Genomic DNA, 18,787 nt, shown 5'->3' with positions numbered 1-18,787 from the left:
CTAGTGAGAAAGGAATTAAATTCATTGTATTTGGGGTATAAATTTTTATTCTTTTTTGTGCTACTGACTGCAATACCTGTCGTTCTTTCTACTCTTTAGACAGTTGATCATGGCAAGACCGTTTCTTTTCTAACATTAAAAATGATACATGCTTGCATATGCATTTATAGTGCTTTAAAATAATAGCTCCAAAACAATTTGGGTTTGTAGCCTGCGTGCAGATGCATGTTAACTGCTAAAAACAGGAATCACATCAAGAACGTAACTGCCTTCAGGCTCCTAATTAAATAGCCTTAAAGTAGCCATCTGCAGATACTTTAAAGAGAAATTGCGCAAAAATATTAACTCTTTGGTTGTCCTTAAAACTAGAAATCTCAAATTATATACACATTCAAACGGTGTGGTCGTGATGTTTTACAAGGCAAGAGTATGATTCCCAGAGTTACATGTTCTTTCCCTTTTTTTATTTTGAGTATTCTTTCCTCCTTTAAATCCCAATGTGATCTTAAAAAATCCAGTTGATGCTAACTCAGAAATGTGTGTGTCCCAGTCCATTGTAAAGAGATCTGTTTCTTCTCTGGCCAGTTGGTACGACTGCTTTTTTGACTACATCTCTGTTAGTAAAAACTGCACAAAGGAAGAATATAGAGAGGCAAACCAGAAAAGAACATGTTCTCTGTATGAGTCCATTGGTGGCTTTGTGCAATATTGCCTGTGCTTTGGGCTTTCCATCTTGAAAGAGGAGGTCCTAAAGGTAAAATGCAGGTAAAAAGAAAAGTGACAAGGAGATCTTAATGCATAGCATCTACGATATGAAGAGAGCTATAATAGATTAGGAATCTTCAGCTTGGAAATAGGATGACTGAAGGGAGGTGATAATATATCATTTAGTGCATTATAAAGAGGTCAGTTATCCATTACTTGTCATATCACAGGGTGTGGAACTCAAGGAACTTACTGACTGGTTCAGTCACAGGTCTAAAACAATTGCAAATAATTCTATTTCTAAACACCAGAAGAGTTTTTTGTTACAGACAAAATGTGTCAGTGGGTTCAGAAGCGGTTAGGCAAGTTAATGACAGAGAGGTCACAGCAACTATGAAAAATAATGGTCTGACTGCAGTTTCCATCTCAGGAATTTCCATCTCTGATGATTCCCAGAAGATACAAAGGTGTACCTGGGGAAAAATCACCAACTATCTGCCTCCTTCTTGCATTCGTTTCCCTAAACATGCGCTGAGGTTGCAGCCAGAGATGGAGCACACGATTAGACAGACCCTGGGTCTGACTCAACGCTAGTTATTTTTATGTTCTTAATGCACTACGGTCCTTAACATCTAACTATAAAGATCCTTTTAATTGAAAATATGATTAACCAGAAAAAGCAAATGGGTGTGAGTCTTTTTTACTTTCTTGTGGGTTTTTTTAATTGTCTTAAATTCCTCCAGAAGCCACCTTAGACTTTGTTTACTTCTCTTTCCAGCCTTGCCTAAGGATATAATGTCAATGGGAAAGCAGAGCCCATTTATTATGAATGTAGGAGAATTGCAGTAGGTAATTAGAGCAAAATGGCAACTTTTCTGAACTTTTTTTTTTTGACTGGAGGAATTAAATGGGGGAAAAAAGTGATTTAACATGATTTTGTATGATTTTTATGAAGTTACCTGAAGTTTGAAATTAAAGTTTCAGTTAAATATATTTTGTTTCTAAAACTAAAAATAAAGATAATTTTGCATGCTTCAGTAGCAGAAAGAATAGCTTCAGGTAGTTTTTTTAATAGCATAATTGAAATTTAAATTATGTTATATGTAAACCCTAACACTGGGGTGATTGAGAATCAATGTATATGTATATCTTTTACCAAATGTATATTTAAATACAAAAACTTCTTAAAATGGATTCTTTTCCAGAAAAGGTTTTGTAGCCATGTTTTCACCCAGGTAATTTTTCTATGAGAGAAAGAACTGGGTCTTGTTAAAGAAACATCATTGCTTTAAAGAAAGACCAAAAAACCCTGCAAGGATAGGGAATGTTCAGCTCATGGACACCCATGATACCACGCCCCTTGTAATCAGCAAAAGGAAGTTACAGCTACATTCAGAGCAGCATTCAGAGCCCCAAAAGTAGACAACGGTTTCTGCCCTGGGTGCTCCACGTCTTCCTCTGGAGCATCAGGTTATATACCAGAGCTGGCTATATTGGTCTTCTCAGGACATCTCCATCTTGGTCTGCTGCTTAAAGAAAACAACCTGCCCCCTCAGTCTCATCTAAAACTGAAGATGAAGCAGTTAGATTTATTTCTGTAATCTCTCCTGCATTTCAGTTAATTTGTTGCTGATTAAGCCCTTTTGCAAGGGCTTTAAAATAAGCTGTCCAGAGAAATTTATTTCTCAACAAATCTTCATTGAAACTATTCTTTTTAATCTTCTTGACCACATCTCATTCCCCCAAAAAACAAGTATTATTAAACAGTTAAAATAGCTTTACCAAATCAGAGTTTATGGATTGTATTACCTGGCCATGCATTCTTCAAACTTGTACATTATTGGTGCAGTGTAATATAATTAAGTTTATGATGGATGATGAAATTTGTGAAAGTATTTCTTCAGTAGTCTGGTAGTTGGCAGTGGATGATCTATGATGATTCCACTGTGTGGTTACTGTATTTATATTAGTTGTGTTTATTTTCTTTCCTTTAGTGCATGGTTCTTCTCTTTCTTTGGTGTCCAGTACGTCATCTATTTATTCAACAGTGAGTATACTGATCAAAATTATTGAACTGACTGGTCTTATTGTGCTAATTATTTTTGCCATTCAAGGAGGAGAAGAAAAAGCATTTTTCATTTGATTGTGTTCTGAATGCTGCCTGCAAAAGAAATGTTTATGTTCATAGTGATGTCTGTGGGTATTTAGCAGTATCCTCATTAAACACAGACGTTAATGGCCTAAAAGCAGCAATTTATTTTTTGGGTCAGTATTTTACAACTACACTAAATAAGTTTTGCTACAAAGGACCTCAGTAGATCTGAGGAGATTTAAACTTCATTACCTAAAGCACCCCAAAATTTGCTGAATAGTCATTCCAGCCTTGATTTGCTACTAAGTTTTTAATGCACAGAATTTAACAATTCTAAAGAAGCCATCATGCCAGTAATATTTTCTCTAAAAGTATGTATTCATTTAGGTTATCTGATCCTAAAATAAGGCTTACTGGAGTTTGAAAAAACGGGGTTTTTTTAAACTCATGTTGCATTTGCTTATTTTCTTCTCATATTCTCATGAAAGATTTTCCATTTAAATGTATATTATGGAAGACCATGTAAATTAAAACTATACCTGTGCTGTAATGGGGAGGTGAGGCTGCAACATGCAGACCTGTCTTGCCTAGCTTTTCTCTAACTAGTTGGGGTGATGGCAGCGACCCAGGGGCACGGCAGGTTCCAGCCCACACAAGACTGTACAGAAGTATTTGGCACTGATGGTTAAATCCAAGTGGCTTCACTGCTGTAACTATCCAGGCTAGCCAGATTAAAGGTGCCTTATGTATTCCTGGCATGCTACGATCACAGTTTTGGGGGTTTCTTAAAGGACAACCTTTTAAAAAACAGTGGATAATAATTACTTCTGAAATATGTGTTAACTGAACGGGATCTTCAAATTTTTGTGCAAGTATGATGTAGCTTCACAATTACCACACATCCACAGCTGAAACAAGTATGTGATACAAGAGTACGTGGAAGAACTTGCTCTTGGAAGGTCATGTATAACTGTCTGTGAAGTCTGTCAAGCCAGCATAGTGGTTTTTAGCATGATTTTACATGTTAGGAGGCTACATGTGTAACATGGCCTTAAGACCTTGATAATGAATTGAAAATACCACCTTTCATTATGACCTTGCCTCAAGCAAGGTCCATATGAAGCCAAAACAGGTAACGTACTGGAAGGATGGAGAGCAGACCTTTTCCTCTGGTTTATAACCCTGAGAGCCACAAGCAGATCCCTCAGCAGCTGCTGTCTGAGCTTCTGGTTTATGTGCTTGCTGCCCAAGCACAAGCAGCTCTTAATAGTGTGGTTTGATAGGTATAATTTTCATGGTGGCTGGTAGTGGACATGTTTACATAAGGACAGTGGAGTGTGTAACTTCCTACCATATACTTCTCTTTAGCTGATAGCTTTGGTTAGAAGCAAGCCATAGGAGCCACAGTTTTATCATGCAGACCACAACGGATGGTCGGTACATCCGCTTTGCATCCTCAGTTAACTAGTGTGTCCTCAGTTTTTCATCACCACAGTGCCTAGGCAGCACCCAAGTGGGAATAATATTTTTTTTTTTTCCACATCAGTTTGGAATGCAAAACCATGATCTCCCTCCTGTGGAGAGCTGAGCATCAGAGGAAGGGAATTGCCTAGGATCAGCCATGTTCTATGACAGTCCTGCTCTTCAGAGCCTCGTGCAGTCCCTTCTGCATGGAGCCAGGACTTCACCCTTCCATGGCTCAGACTCCAAGGTGCACTGGTCAGCAAGCTGGGAAGTGGAGCCCAAATTCCTTCCTGCAGGGAGAAGTACTGTACTAGCAGCCTGTTTTGTTTTTCCTGAAGAATAAATAAATTGTGATTATTTTAGATTGAATATGGAAGTGGGATTCCAAAATAAGAAATTCACATTAGAGTTTTTGAAATTAAAAAAAAAAAAAATAAATTTGTCAGGCTGGTTGTGTTGTAATATCCTCATGTGTTTTCCTCCGTTTTTATTTTATAGCCTGAAGAGAAGTGCCAGTCAGAGGTAAGAGCACACCGTGTTTGACAGGCGTAATTGTTCTGTCAAGACACTCTGCATTTCTTGTCTTGCTATCTTATTTCTCCATATTATGATGCAATAAAGTGCTCTCTTAAAATATATAGATTCGCAAGCTGCGAAGAGAGTTGGATGCATCCCAAGAAAAAGTGTCAGCTCTGACAACTCAGTTGACTGCCAATGTGAGTACAACTCTGAGAACAAACACTAACAGGGAATGCCTTTAATGCACCAATTACTACCCCATTTTTTCTAAGTGACAAAAAGATTTCATGTGTATAAGGTTCTGTTCATATTACCGATGCGTTTAAAAAAATGACTGCCTGTATGTGGGACCTTTCCAAATATAACATCCTCTGTCCTACTGAATTGTGTTACGCTTTTCTTCACATACTGAATTATAATACTCATTTGGCTTTATGTATATGTAAACCATCTTGAGAAACAGGGTCTTTTCTTATAAATAGTGACTTGCTTTGACATTTGGGTGGGGTGAGATACAGATGTTATAATTGATAGGAATAAGAACTGGTAGAAATGTGGGTTGAAATGCATTGTATTTTGCTGTTGCATGAAGGTGTGGGCTGATGGCATGATAGGTGATAGTGGCATAAGAGGCTCTGAGAACTAATTTAAAGTTATGCCTAAAGAGTGGACATACTTGATTTTTAACCAGTGTAGACAATAATTCTGCTTGTTTCCTCTGAGGAATTTGATGAATAAGTAATGTAAGACACTTGTAAAAAAAAGATTTGGGAGCCAGGAGGTGTTGAGACAACAGTATGTATGACCCTGAGCAAGTTTATTTATGTGTTCTGTGCTGTAGTCACAGATAGCAGAAATCTGCAAAACAGAAGCTTGCTAGAAAAATAAGCAGTTCTAGAGTAAATAAGCTACAGATGAATAGTCATCAAATCAGATCATACCGACATCCTAGTTTGTGGGAATGAATAAACATCAGAACACATGGTACTGAAGAGGACGTTGCTGTCCATGAGCTCTCTGAATAGGTGGGATATGAAACTTGGCACAGTAAAGGACAGCTTTCATCTGAGCAGTAACACCTATCACCAGGAGGATTCAAGGGAAAATCTATTGTGGTGTTCACTGCAGGCATCACAGTGCTTCATCCAGCTTGCGAAATGGAAAGGGAAAACCAAGAACTCGGTTAATAGGGAAGTCAAATAAAAAGGCTTTGAGTGCATGTAACCACTCAGTCACTGTCCCAAAAGGAAAAGAAAAACTGTTAAAAATCTCCCCAAAAATCAGATCTGATGTTTGCCTTTCAAATACAAAGGGGACTGGATACATGAGTTGGTTTTCATCTAGAAGTTTCTTTTACATGTGAGAAAGCAGGACCAGACTCTCTTGCATACAGTGTTTTATCATGTTGTTAAATAACTCAGATTGTGTCCTCCAAACACAGAACTTGTCAGCTGTGCCTCATCTAGCTCTGCCTTAGTTTTGCTGTGTTTCTCTTCATGCAGCGTTCAGATTCAGTAGGGTGTTACTCAACACAGGAGTTAGTAGCTTGTCTCCAAGAGCAGTGAGTAGCACAGGCTACTCTGTTCCTGCCCCAGCTGCCATAATTTGCCCAAGAATTTGTGTGTGGTCACTACCACTATCTTTGCAGAGAATAGTTTTTAACATATGCTGCTGCTGTACATTTTTGTTTCGGAGTCATTTGGGTTTTGGGGTTTTGGGGAGGGAGAGTGTTCACCCCAAAAAGTTAGCATCATTTATTGTTTTGATAATTTTCCTTTTTTGCTTCCTTCACTTCACTGAAACTTTGAAGTTTTTTATTCATGCTATTTAAACTTCTTAGACTTGGACCTGCCCCTTATTTGTCCTTAAATCAGCAACAGTCTGCTACAGAGATGTTGCTATAACTGTCCTAGTAATATATTTCAGTCTCTGGCCATCTCTTTTCAGAGAACATCCTCTTTTCCCGTCTAAAAGGCCAGGTCTGTTCCCAAAAAAGTTAAGACTGGTAAATGCTGTTTGTTAAGACACTGCTTTATGGACATTTTCTTTACACAAATTTTTTTTAATAAAATGCTTCTACCTCTAGGCAATTTGAATTCATCTCTTTATGTAATTTATGAACTTTTCCCTCAATTTTCCTATATAGGCATTGCAGCTTTTGATGCTTCTCAGGCCATCAGGGGCAAGAATTTGAAAAGGTTTTGCTCCAACTAGGAAGTGAAGATAACTCTTTTCCATAGCTCACTGAACAATTTCCAGACAGGATGCCCAGTCCAATTTTCAAAGAGAAACTTTTTCTTAAGGTTCAGGTCAAAACATTAAGGGTTTAGATCCCATTATTAATCCGTGTGGTCCCACTTGCCCATTTATTTTTAGCTTTTGCAAAGTATTGCTGAGGATTCCTGAATATCAGTTTTGTTGTTCCCTGTCCATCCTCCCCAACAGAAGCTTTGCAATCTCTGGTTTTAAAATAAATATTTAGGTTTTCATACATGTGTAGGGTGAGGGTTTAAATTACTTCTTGCTATTTTCTCACAGTCTCTGCTCTGCTTATTTTCATAGAGGCTGATGGGAATGAGAGATGCACATCCCTGTGTTATTGTACTGCTCATGTTTGTTTTCATTGTGAATGTGAGAACAGTTATTTAGGACAAGTCAGCTGTGTGCTGCTGATGAATAAGTCTGGAATAGCTCTGTGAAAGGTTTTGCTGTTCTGTATATATTTAGGTGAGAGAATGTTCTTTTCCGCTTGGAAAGATTTCACACAATTTTACTTGTCGTTGTGCGTGTAGAATTATTTTTAATAGAGAAATAAAATATTTTATATGGTTAGTATAGATTGTCATGGCTAATGAGAAATAGGTATTGAACTATGCCTGTGTTCAGTTATTTGTGCACATGCTTATAGATATACATGTATATCTATAAAACAGACCCATGTCATCGCACCAGAAACAGAGTTCCTTTTTATCAAGTTCCTTTCCATCTTCTCAATCTACTTTTCCTTCCTTTTACCTCTCAGTCATTTTCAATTCCTAGCTGATGTCCTTAATATAATCAACATGGGGTTCTCAGTGCTTCTTGGGAAAAGAAGGGTGGGTAATTGGCCAAGCACCAGGAGGTTTTGGATGATATTTACCACATAGATCTCAGTTTCAAGCAAGGTGCATTCAAATATTGGACAGGTCTTTGAGTTATGTGCAGGTGTATCAGCTGATAAAGCATCTGGCAGACTGGCTGCAGTGCCGCAGCAGTTCTGCCTCCATCCTTGTCCCTCTCTGCAGAGGAGGCACCTTGACTGAACTGACTGACCTTGCTGTCAGAGTTCTTCTGTTGGGGTAGCATAGTGAGGATCTCCACCTCTATGTATGTCTTCCAGCATCTTTTTGCTTTAAATATCCAGCAGCAAAATAAGTGGTCTAATTGAAGGGAAGTTTCTGCCTGGTTTTCCTCTATTTAAAAACTTGCTTTATATTTTATTTACTGTTTTCTATTTTATTTTACTTTTTTAGGGTATCCTAAAACTTACAAGTGACGTTTTGGGGTTTTTTTAGATCCAAACTTTTTGCAAAAAGCTTTGTGGCAAGACTTACCTTAACTGTGTGAGGATACCTGAAAACTATCACTAAGTAACCTTATACATGCTAATAATGGCCCACATAAAAAGTCAACGTTCAAGTCTGAGTTCAAAAATGGAACAGCAGGAGATGTTTAGAAATATGGGTGGATTTGTCTCTTTTTCCTCTCTACATTTTGTGATAGGAGGTCTTTTTATGTCATTGCTTGCAATAGCCTGGGGACATGGCTAGATAACCAAGGACATCCTTCCGTGCCTTTTTGGTATCAGGAATACTTTCAGGTGACAACATGTATTCTCTAAAGTGTCCCTTGAAAACCTCAGTTACTTAATCTGTGAGATGTTTTCAAAAAAATAAGTTGAATCTATTTCAACAAATTGCAAAATGTATTTTCCATTTATCACAAAATCCAAGCAGCTTTAAACAACTGAGAAAAGAACATGAACTGGATTAGTTTTGAGATGTGACTCTTCAAAGGGCCTTTACTCCTAGGGACCCAGGAGGTGTTTTTGTTCTTGATCTATCCTGGATGTCGAGTTGCACATTTTACCCAATAACGAGAATTCCAAACTAGGAAAAAATCCCACTTTGCTGCTCTGTTGGATTATGTCTGAGATAACTGTCCTGGCTGTTGGAATAATAGTATCAAAGAAATGGATGTAGCAGCTGACTGAGGAGCCATCTCCAGGAAATCTCCTACCGATGTGCCAGGTCACAGTGTTACTCCTACATCTGTGTTTCCTAAAGCATTGTGTAGCAGCAGCTGCCGAGCATGGTTTATAGCCTAAAACTGCATCATTTCGTAGTGTGCTGCTAGTAGCAGTTGTACATGAAAGGGCTGTCATTTTCTAAAATTTTGAAATTGGTCTGTTACCTTTGGCATTTCTAATTTTCCACAATTAAATTGTTCCTGTTAATTCATTTGCAAACATTTTCACCATATATGCCCTGCTCCTTTGACCTTTTCTAATCACTTATTTTCTCTGTATCGTTTACACAACAAACAACGCAATGCAGTAGGTGGTCTGTTTAAATACCTGCAGAAATATTCTTGGTTTGGGGGGAGAGAACAAACTACTTCTGTATGGTTTAACTTTCAGGCTCACCTGGTGGCAGCATTTGAGCAGAGCCTGGGGAACATGACGATCAGACTGCAAAGCCTGACAATGACCGCAGAACAAAAGGCAAGCTTGAAAAGTATTTGGGGAAGTCTTAACTTCTGTTTCTAGCATTGTTGCTCATGCTCCTTTTGTTGTTGTGGGGGGAAAAAAAAATCGCATACACTGTTCCACCTTAGTTTCCTCAATTGTGATGACTAGAGTAAAATGTAGTAAAAATTTTGTATAAAATACTCTTCTGCACTGGCATGTTGTGGCAACTGATCAGGATATTCCTACAAATTGTTGCTTTGGACACAAGTAATCTTCAGTATTGCATATTTTTGTAACAGATTTCTTCTCAGTGCATCCATACGTGTGCATGTTCAAGAGAAACACCAAGAAAAATCATTGCAAGACAGGCAATATTGGATTTTTGGACAGTGTGCTTGACTATACATTATTTCTGTATTACAAAGCACGTACTTTTTTTGTGTGTTGTAATAACAAAGCTATTTTGCAGCCTGTTGAGGTTCTGCTTCCCCAGGTATACCAAACCTCATTGTCATCTCATTGTACATATATATATTTCATAAATTGTCTATCAACCGCCAATGCTCAGATTGAAATGTGGCTTCTTTGGAACAGTTAGATACTATCTGCATTTTACAATCACAGAATCACCGAATCATCAAGGTTAGAAAAGACCTTGAAGATCATCCAGTCCAACCATGAACCTCACACTGACCATTCTCAACTCCACCAGATCCCTCAGCGCTGGGTCAACCCGTCTCTTCAACCCCTCCAGGGATGGGGACTCCACCCCTGCCCTGGGCAGCCCATTCCAACGCCCAACAACCCCTTCTGCAAAGAAATACTTCCTAAGAGCCAGTCTGACCCTGCCCTGGCGCAGCTTGAGGCCATTACCTGTTGTCCTGTCACTTGTTACTTGGTTAAAGAGACTCATCCCCCCTCTCTGCACCCTCTTTTCAGGGAGTTGTAGAGGGCGATGAGGTCTCCCCTCAGCCTCCTCTTCTCCAGACTAAACAACCCCAGTTCCCTCAGCCGCTCCTCATAAGACATGTATCACAGTTTTTTTTTTTCTTATTCAAGGACTCAGAACTGAACGAGTTAAGGAAGACTATTGAACTACTGAAGAAGCAAAATGCTGCTGCCCAGGCTGCCATCAATGGAGTCATCAACACACCTGAGCTCAACTGCAAAGGTGAGAAACAAGCACTACATTTAGCAACTGTGCAGTGCTCATGGGACTTCAGACCTCTTGGTAATAGCTGATGTAACCATCCGAGGTTTACTTGTTTTGGATGTGGGGATTTGAAATGGGTATTTGTGTAAATAGCACGGTCGATTCTACAAAAGTAAATGCATATGTTAGACACACAGGAAGGCATTTTAACAAAGCTTCTCCACCTTCAGTGTGAGCTCGCTGAATTTACTATAGCATGTGGTAATTCACCCACATAGACCCTAATGTGAAGCAGCAAGGAGAAGAGATCCCCATTTCAGAGCTGTCAAGCACTTGGCTTTATTTTCTGTGGTGTTTTCAGTAATTTCCAATATAAAGTCTGAATGCAGTCCTGTCTTAACTCACTTCTCTTACTTATCCCAGTAATTTACACTTCTATCAAGTTTCCTACATAATTTTGACACCACCTCTATTCACATTCAGGACCTGGAGCTGCTCAACCCACAGACCTGCGGATCCGAAGGCAGCACTCTTCAGATAGTGTCTCCAGTATTAACAGTGCTACCAGTCACTCCAGTGTGGGAAGCAACATTGAGAGTGATTCAAAGAAAAAGAAGAGGAAGAACTGGGTGAGTGTATTTTAACAGATCGCTTGAGGTTTATATAAAATTGTCGGAACATGCACGGTGAAATCTAGCCTCTCAGCTCCTCCTTCCTCCCCTCATGCAACAGGTCAGCACAAGGACTATGCACTCTTTAAATCCTGTGTAAACTCTCTTTTGAAGGCTTAATTGAGTCGTAAGTGATGTATATGCTTGTGTTGACTCTGCCTAGGATTGAATTTTAGCTTAATAGCCAAAAGGCCAGTATTAAATTAGAAATAGCTGTCAAAGATCAATTCTGGCTAAAAGTAATACGGTGTCCAACCCCTTAGGGAAAACTCGACGTCTGTTATTAAAGTAAAACAAATCCACAATGAGAGATCATTCTTACTTTTTTTTTCTTTTTGGCTCGTAGGGCTTTCTTTTAAGTAAACATGTTAAACACTTCAAGAACTGTGTTTTGAACATTACTGTGGAGTTCTACAACAAAAAAATACCAGTCTTTAAAAGTTTATGGTGCTGGTCATTTCTTTTGCAAGATTTTGCAATACTTACCTTTCATTTCCCATTTTGCCTTATTTGGTTATCGTGTACTGTGTAGAAGGTACTCTGTACGGGAGGAAAGGTACATTATATTAAACTCCATTTTGAGTTAGACCATAACTGCTTTAGTGACCTAGTCTGATTGTAGTTTGGACTACAGTCCCTAGATCCTTTATTGTAGCCAGTAAAGCAATCCACCGCTTCCTTCCCACTGAATTTAAATCTCCCTGGATCTTTGGGGTGTACAGATAAATCTGTATAGTTAACAAAATGTGGTTTGAGGTGGTAAAAGGTTGTTTTGTATTTGCACAATATCCTCTCAGAAATGTTTATAAAACTCCTGAACTGTAAGAAACAGCTTTCTGAGCAGGTTCTTGGTTTTATTTCTCTTACCCCAGTGGTTTAATATTGATATCTTGCCTGCTCCTTCATAACGGCAGTAGTTTCACTCTGCCCCTTAAATAATGGGTTGAATTGAAACAGTGTCATCTCCAAATCATTCTTGTGCTACGTTATACATTAGTTATAGACAGAGTAAATTGCTGTAACTTTTAAATTGCCAGCGACTCTTAATTTGTGACATAAACCTTTTGTAATCATTAAGCCTTAGTTAAGATAAGCACTTAAAATTTTTACTTCAGCTTCTATTCTTTGTTATTGTAACCTAGTAGATATCCTACATCAGCCTACACATCCTCCTTGTCAGACGACTATTTTTAAAGAAGGTTAAGGAAACATCTTATTATAAAGAGAAATAAGTAAAGTTTTCATGAAGTAGAAGAAGCAGGACAGTATTTTTATCTTGTTATTAAAAATACATCATTGCCGTAAAATGAAGATTGGAAATTAAATCAGTCATTTACTGAGAAAAATATATTGTTGAGTCTGATTTACGCATTGTTTATTCCACAAATACTGAGGAAGTTCTCGGCCAAGATTTTTTTGCTATATATAGAAAACAACACAGCTGTCCATTCAGGGCTGAAACACCAGATTTTCAACATTTCAACATCGCCATAGGAGTCTTTGTCTAGTTTAAGAATAACTTTCAGCTCATATTAAGCCAGCCTGTTTGCAACAGGTAATTTGCAATAGCATTAAACACTGCTCGTAGAGTGTCCTGGGTTAGAAGGGACCCATGAGGATCATCAAGTCCAAGCCCTGACTCCACACAGGGCAACCTTAAAGTTAAACATTGTCCAAACGCTTCTTGAACACTAACTGTTGAACTGTAACTTTGGGGTAATCAATTTAATCACATGAATATTCATTCTTTTCGTTGTTGTGAAAGTGACAGTCACATTAAAAAGGTTATTTTAGTTGCAGATAGGTAGAGAAGATTCAGTCTTTTCACCTGGTGAAATACTTGTTCCAGTGACGAAAAACACAGCATTAACTTGGCTGTTAGCCAAAACATTCTGTCTGAGCCAAGGAGAAAATATAATTTAAATGGTTAAGAGATCTGGGTCTGGTGTCTCCCTCAAGTAATGCAAAAATGACCACATGTTGTCTGAAACACCTGGTTTTGGAAAATATAGGGTTCCAGTTTTAAAGTAACTGTTGGTCTTTGTTGATTATTGGTCATGTTTATCTTAGAAATCCAAAGCTTTCCTTATCACTGGCTTTATCTGTTAAAACATGTCTTTTTTCCTTCCCCTGCTTCCTTTTGCTTGCGCTTCTTCCGGCAGGTCAATGAGGTAAGGAAGACCTACTTTAAACTATGAGATACAAAGCTAACTCATCCATTTACATCACTAACCATTTCAGCATCCTTAACCTTGTCTCAGCCACGTTACATTATAGCTGCAAGTTGTTACAACATCGCTGTAAAGCTTGTTGCAGAGTTTGCTGTAAAATAGTTATCTTAAAAATAGGAAGCATTCATATCCAGTCCTATTGACCTTATTAATCTCATAAAATAGTTAAGGAAAAAAAAGCTTTTTGATTCTTTTTTTACCTATATTAAAATATATGTGAGTATGGCTGTATCATTTGGAGTATTTGCATGTTAGAGTTTTTACTCTATGGCTTTTTTTGCCTGGTTTCATCCTTAATGATGTGCCTACTGTTGTGGTCTTGTTTTTTCAGTTACGCAGCTCCTTCAAGCAAGCTTTTGGTAAAAAGAAATCTCCCAAGTCAGCATCTTCTCATTCAGATATTGAGGAGATGACTGATTCTTCGTTACCTTCTTCGCCAAAACTACCACACCATAACTCCACTGTTTCAACACCATTGCTGAGAGCTTCCCATTCCAATTCTCTGTGAGTGGTTTTATAATTTTTAAATAGAAAATAGAATGGGAGGCATCTTGCTGCCTTGGTAGAGGAGAGGAGAAATATCGTGCTTTGGAAAGATCCAGTGTTTTCCGTGCTAGCTTTACAGGACATCTCTAGGCCACTTTACAGAAACAAGCAGAGTACCCTACACTGTCCTGCGCCCTTTGGTTTCTCTGTCTGAGCATCTGCACATCTGTATGAGCGCTACAGGAGTCAAACGGCTGTTCAGCTACATGCACTGCCAGACCCACCCAACTGTTAGCCATGAGGCCACAGCAGAAGACACAGTGGGCCAGACAGGATTATCCTGTAGATCAGGGCTGGTCTGTTGCCACTGCTCAGTCCTTCTCCCAAGCATCACTTACCTTATCTCCCAGACGAAGGCTGTGTTTTGCATTGAATGTTTTGGGTAAAATCCTTAACCCTGTCATATTGGCAAAAGAATGAGCAAAGATCACACTTTCAACTACTGCCTATTTTGAATGTTCTGTAGTCAAGGGAGATTCCAGGCAGAAGACAGAAAAGCAGAATTTATATATTCAGAGAATTAAAAATATGTAAACTGATTCCCAACCCAGTGCCTTTGCATCAGTGTCCAGGAAGGCAAAAATCATTGCATTGTTACTGTAGTATAATTTAATATTTCATTGGGGTGCTCTCTCAGCAGAACATATTGAGTATGAAGAGTATTTATAACCCGGGTGACCTTGGAGTGCAGAATTAATTGGATCTCTTGCTGTTAATGAAACAAGCCAGGCCAAGTCTGGGATTTTGTTTTCTCTGTTGGCTAAGACAGTACATATTGCACTAATCTGCCATGATGAGTTCCCAATTAAGTTGACAAATTCAGATAAAGGTAAGGATTTACTGGAAATCAAACAGCATGGTTTAGTGATACAGCTGAACTCATCTAACAGCTTGTGCCTGATGAATGGAGATGATCCTCTCCTTTTTCCTTTTGTACCTCCCCAGCTGCCTGTGCCTGCTCCTTCGCTTGCACTGGCTCTGCTACTTCTCAGACAACTCCTCTGAGCTGATGCAACATGCTAAATTATGTGAAAAATAATTTGACGGACATGTGAACAGTTATTTTTTGCCCAGGTTGCTGGGTTGGCTCAGCTCAGGGGTCTGGTCAGACTCGGCTGAGTGCCAGAGCTGGCATAAGCACGGGGGCATAACAGCAGCACAGCCAGGAGCAGCAGGCTGGGGAAGAGGAGTGAGAAACAAATGTGCTCCTTTGCGTAGCAGCAAGCTATTGTACAAGCTTATCTATGTGACCAAACCGTACCCTTCTGCTTGTGTTTGTATGAGAATGAGATGTAGACTTCAAAGTCAGGACTTCTGCTCTGCGGCCTAACTTATTTTATGTTTGTGGGAAAGTCACAGGCAATCGCGAGGCTTCATTTTGACCACCTGTAAAATAAAGTTAAATAATTCCCTTACCACACTGCTTGTGTCTAAACTCACGTTTTAGAACGTGCTTGGAAAACTATAAAACAAATTTTATGTTAATTCTGTCAGTAGCTTCGTCGCTTGAGTGAGATAAATAAATACAGAAAGTTGTAAGAGGCAGTATTGTGAAACATATAATTACCTGACAGCCTTATGACCTTGTAGATGTCATGCAAAGTTTCCAGCCTGATTTCAGATCAAATGCATTTGAGTGAATACCCAAACTTGAAGTTTTGCCCATCACCTGTTTTCACATGAAGAAGTGAAAACAATAGCAATAGTTTCCAGCCATATAATAGCGATGAAATGTTAGTAGCAGAAGATAATCCCTCATGATTTTTTTTTTTAAAAGCTTCTCCAGTCTCTTGAGCCTCACTCAGTGAGTTTCTGGTGACTACAGCAAATTGTGCTTTAGAAATCTAAGGCCTGAAAACTGTCAAATGATGATCCCATCTATCATCATTCAAAATGCTATGTGCATGCGTCTCATCGTGACATGAAAGCCAAAAGGCTAAACATGAGAAGAGAGTAAATATGCAAACTGCAGGAAGGCTAGAGCACAAGTAAAACTTGTGTGTTTTGGCTTATTGGCTTTTTGGTGGGGAAAACATCTCTCATTAACCTGATTTAGGAAGAGGCATTTTATATGAAACTTCCCTCAAAGCATGCAGCTGTGTAGTTGATCTTTATATAGATACACTTATGAAAGTGCTGAAATGTTACTCACCCAGAATCTTTTTTTTGTGGGAGGAGTGAAGGAAAACGCCACCAAAAATTTTTTAAGCATGAGTGCTTTAAAGTGAGTAGGAATTTATCACACTTGAATAGGTGTAGAGTTCCAAAGCCCTCCAGAACAGTTCAGGGAAACCCAGCTGTGCACACCTGGTGAGCTTTAAATCTGTCTGTAAACTCATCAATCTCCAACCAACTGCTGTTACTGCCTGCACCCCCTTAATTTATTTAGATTTTGGCTTTAGAAATTTTCCTTTATGGCAACCACCGTGAAAAAAATGAAGACTATCCAATAGTAGGTGATTTCCAGAATTCTGTTTCACATGCTGATCAAAGAAAAATAACCCTCAGACATATTTATTTCACTAGTCTCTTTTATGTTTCCATGACCTATTTAATATCTGATTTATGGTATCACTAATCCAATAAGCCAACACTGTTCCCTGCTTCCCGCAGAATAAAAAGGGGGTTTATTCCTCCTTTATTCATAAATGCTGGAGAAGCAACATCTGAGAAGTAACAAATGGTCTTGTTCAATGTCTTGTTTTTCAATCTCCTCCAGTATTTCTGAATGCACTGACAGCGAAGCTGAAACGGTCATGCAGTTACGAAATGAGCTGAGAGACAAGGAGATGAAGTTGACTGATATTCGGCTAGAAGCCCTTAGCTCTGCTCATCAGCTTGACCAGCTTCGGGAGGCGATGAACAGAATGCAGGTAAGAAATAACCACCCCAAATATTGCAGTCTATGTTGATGTGTTAATGCTTGGCCAACCTGCCACACAGTGAAGATCTGAAAGAAGGTAAGTCTGAAGTGTTTGAATGCTCACTAAAAGTTGTGTTTAGTTTTGTGCCATTGTTAAACCTTGTACCTTCATTAAAGGTCAGCTTGAACGCATGAGTTCTGCTGCCCTCAGCTCTGCAGCTGTAACTGTTTCAACCCTAAAAACCCATGTGGAGATCATTTGGTTGACTGTCAGCAACCTCTTAAAATGTTCCCATGCTCTCTGCCTTAATGTAGCTCCATTTCAGTATTTAGTAGATTCACACATGTTTATGTTTTCTAGGATACTTTGAAAAGTTTCATGGAAGGGATATTGTAATAATTAAAATAATTAATTTATTAAAATAAATTAAAATATTATGAAAATGGCATTTCTGCTAAACTACTATTTATTCCCAAGTTACTTATGTTGCTGTCTTTTATGTGTGTTTTCACTGTGCCTTCTAACTCCTGACTTGTCTTTTCAAGAGTGAGATTGAAAAATTAAAAGCAGAAAATGATCGGCTGAAATCTGAAAACCACGGCAGCTGTAGCAGGGCTCAGTCTCAGGTTTCCATTTCATCCTCTCCAAGACATTCAGTGGGTCTCTCTCAACACAGTTTGAACCTCACGGAGTCAACCAGTCTCGGTGAGTTTAATGAGAAAGGCGGTGGGCAGGTTTTATCCTGCATTTGGAAGATTTGGTTTGGTTAGCCATGGAAAAATGAAAGCATGAAAATTATTAACAGTTGAGGTGTGGAAATATGTCAGGAGCTGGCACAAAGCCTTCTTTTAAAATGTCGTCATAGGCCTGCTACGCCCTAGATCAGAGTTGTCCAATTATGACCTCAGCTGCAAAGAGTCATGTTTAAAGCCATTTAATGGTCTACGTTTGCCAGGGGATATATTGTAGGAAGGAAAATACAGAGTAACTGACTAATAATTTTCAATGACCTTCACTTTTTAAGAGCGATACTGAGGTTTGGTAGGGAAGTCAGTAAACCTGGTTCCTGTGTTTTACCTCGGGGCATGTGAAGCCCAGATGTTGTGTTTGACTACAATAAACATGTTGGTGAATGGTCTTCATTGTTATTAAGAGACAGCTGTGAAGCTGTTGATGTTTTCTGTTCACAGACATGCTGTTAGATGACACTGGAGATGGCTCTGCCCGGAAAGAAGGAGGCAGGCATGTCAAAATAGTTGTCAACTTTCAGGATGAAATGAAATGGAAGGAGGTGAGTTGTGCTTTGTCCTCAGCTCTGGAATATAAGTGACTTTGGAATGTGCCCAGGAATTCAAATCCAATTTGTTTTGGAGGCGCTTATTATTTGCAAAAAACTTTTTAAAATTTTCTCAGCAAAATAGTTCACTGGTGTATCACTAGTGATAGACAAGGCACTTGGCTCCCTCCCACTTCCTTGGAACTGCTGAAAGCCAACACCGCCAGTTCAAGTTGTCTCGTGGACTCACCTGCAGTAGCTTTTTATTTTGCAGTTTCTTGTTGGTGCCATCAGCACTGGCCATGAACAGTGTCAGTAGCACAGGTTAGCTAGACTAGACCGTGTGTCAGCGGTGTAGGCAATAATATTACAATTTAAGCCTTTCAGTAGTATCTCTGAAAACCAGGCCGTTCCATCGGCATCAAGGAGGTTAGCAGACTAATCTGTACCTTGGGATAGCATCTGTTTAAGACTGGTATCTTAAATGCTGCACAAAGCTCTTGGGCCTTTCTGTTAAATAAAATTTTAACTAATAAT

The 18,787-nt window shown here is 38.9% G+C and overlaps 1 protein-coding gene across 6 annotated transcripts in view; it reads left to right on the top strand.

Annotated features, from left to right (window-relative positions):
• NAV2 (neuron navigator 2) overlaps positions 1 to 18,787 on the top strand; it is a 423,681-nt gene that overhangs the window by 388,205 nt on the left and 16,689 nt on the right. For all 6 annotated transcript variants that reach the window (XM_074884466.1, XM_074884468.1, XM_074884465.1 and 3 more), the window contains 10 exons: positions 2,700 to 2,752; positions 4,760 to 4,783; positions 4,903 to 4,977; positions 9,459 to 9,542; positions 10,569 to 10,680; positions 11,146 to 11,291; positions 13,896 to 14,068; positions 16,830 to 16,983; positions 17,520 to 17,679; positions 18,165 to 18,265. In XM_074884466.1, the coding sequence (XP_074740567.1) occupies positions 2,700 to 2,752; positions 4,760 to 4,783; positions 4,903 to 4,977; positions 9,459 to 9,542; positions 10,569 to 10,680; positions 11,146 to 11,291; positions 13,896 to 14,068; positions 16,830 to 16,983; positions 17,520 to 17,679; positions 18,165 to 18,265 (1,082 nt within the window). The remainder of the gene's footprint in view (positions 1 to 2,699; positions 2,753 to 4,759; positions 4,784 to 4,902; positions 4,978 to 9,458; positions 9,543 to 10,568; positions 10,681 to 11,145; positions 11,292 to 13,895; positions 14,069 to 16,829; positions 16,984 to 17,519; positions 17,680 to 18,164; positions 18,266 to 18,787) is intronic.

Source organism: Strix uralensis, chromosome 15 (genome assembly GCF_047716275.1).
Source record: "Strix uralensis isolate ZFMK-TIS-50842 chromosome 15, bStrUra1, whole genome shotgun sequence".
NCBI classification, from domain to species: Eukaryota; Metazoa; Chordata; class Aves; order Strigiformes; family Strigidae; genus Strix; species Strix uralensis.
This window is presented reverse-complemented; position numbering and strand designations above follow the sequence as displayed.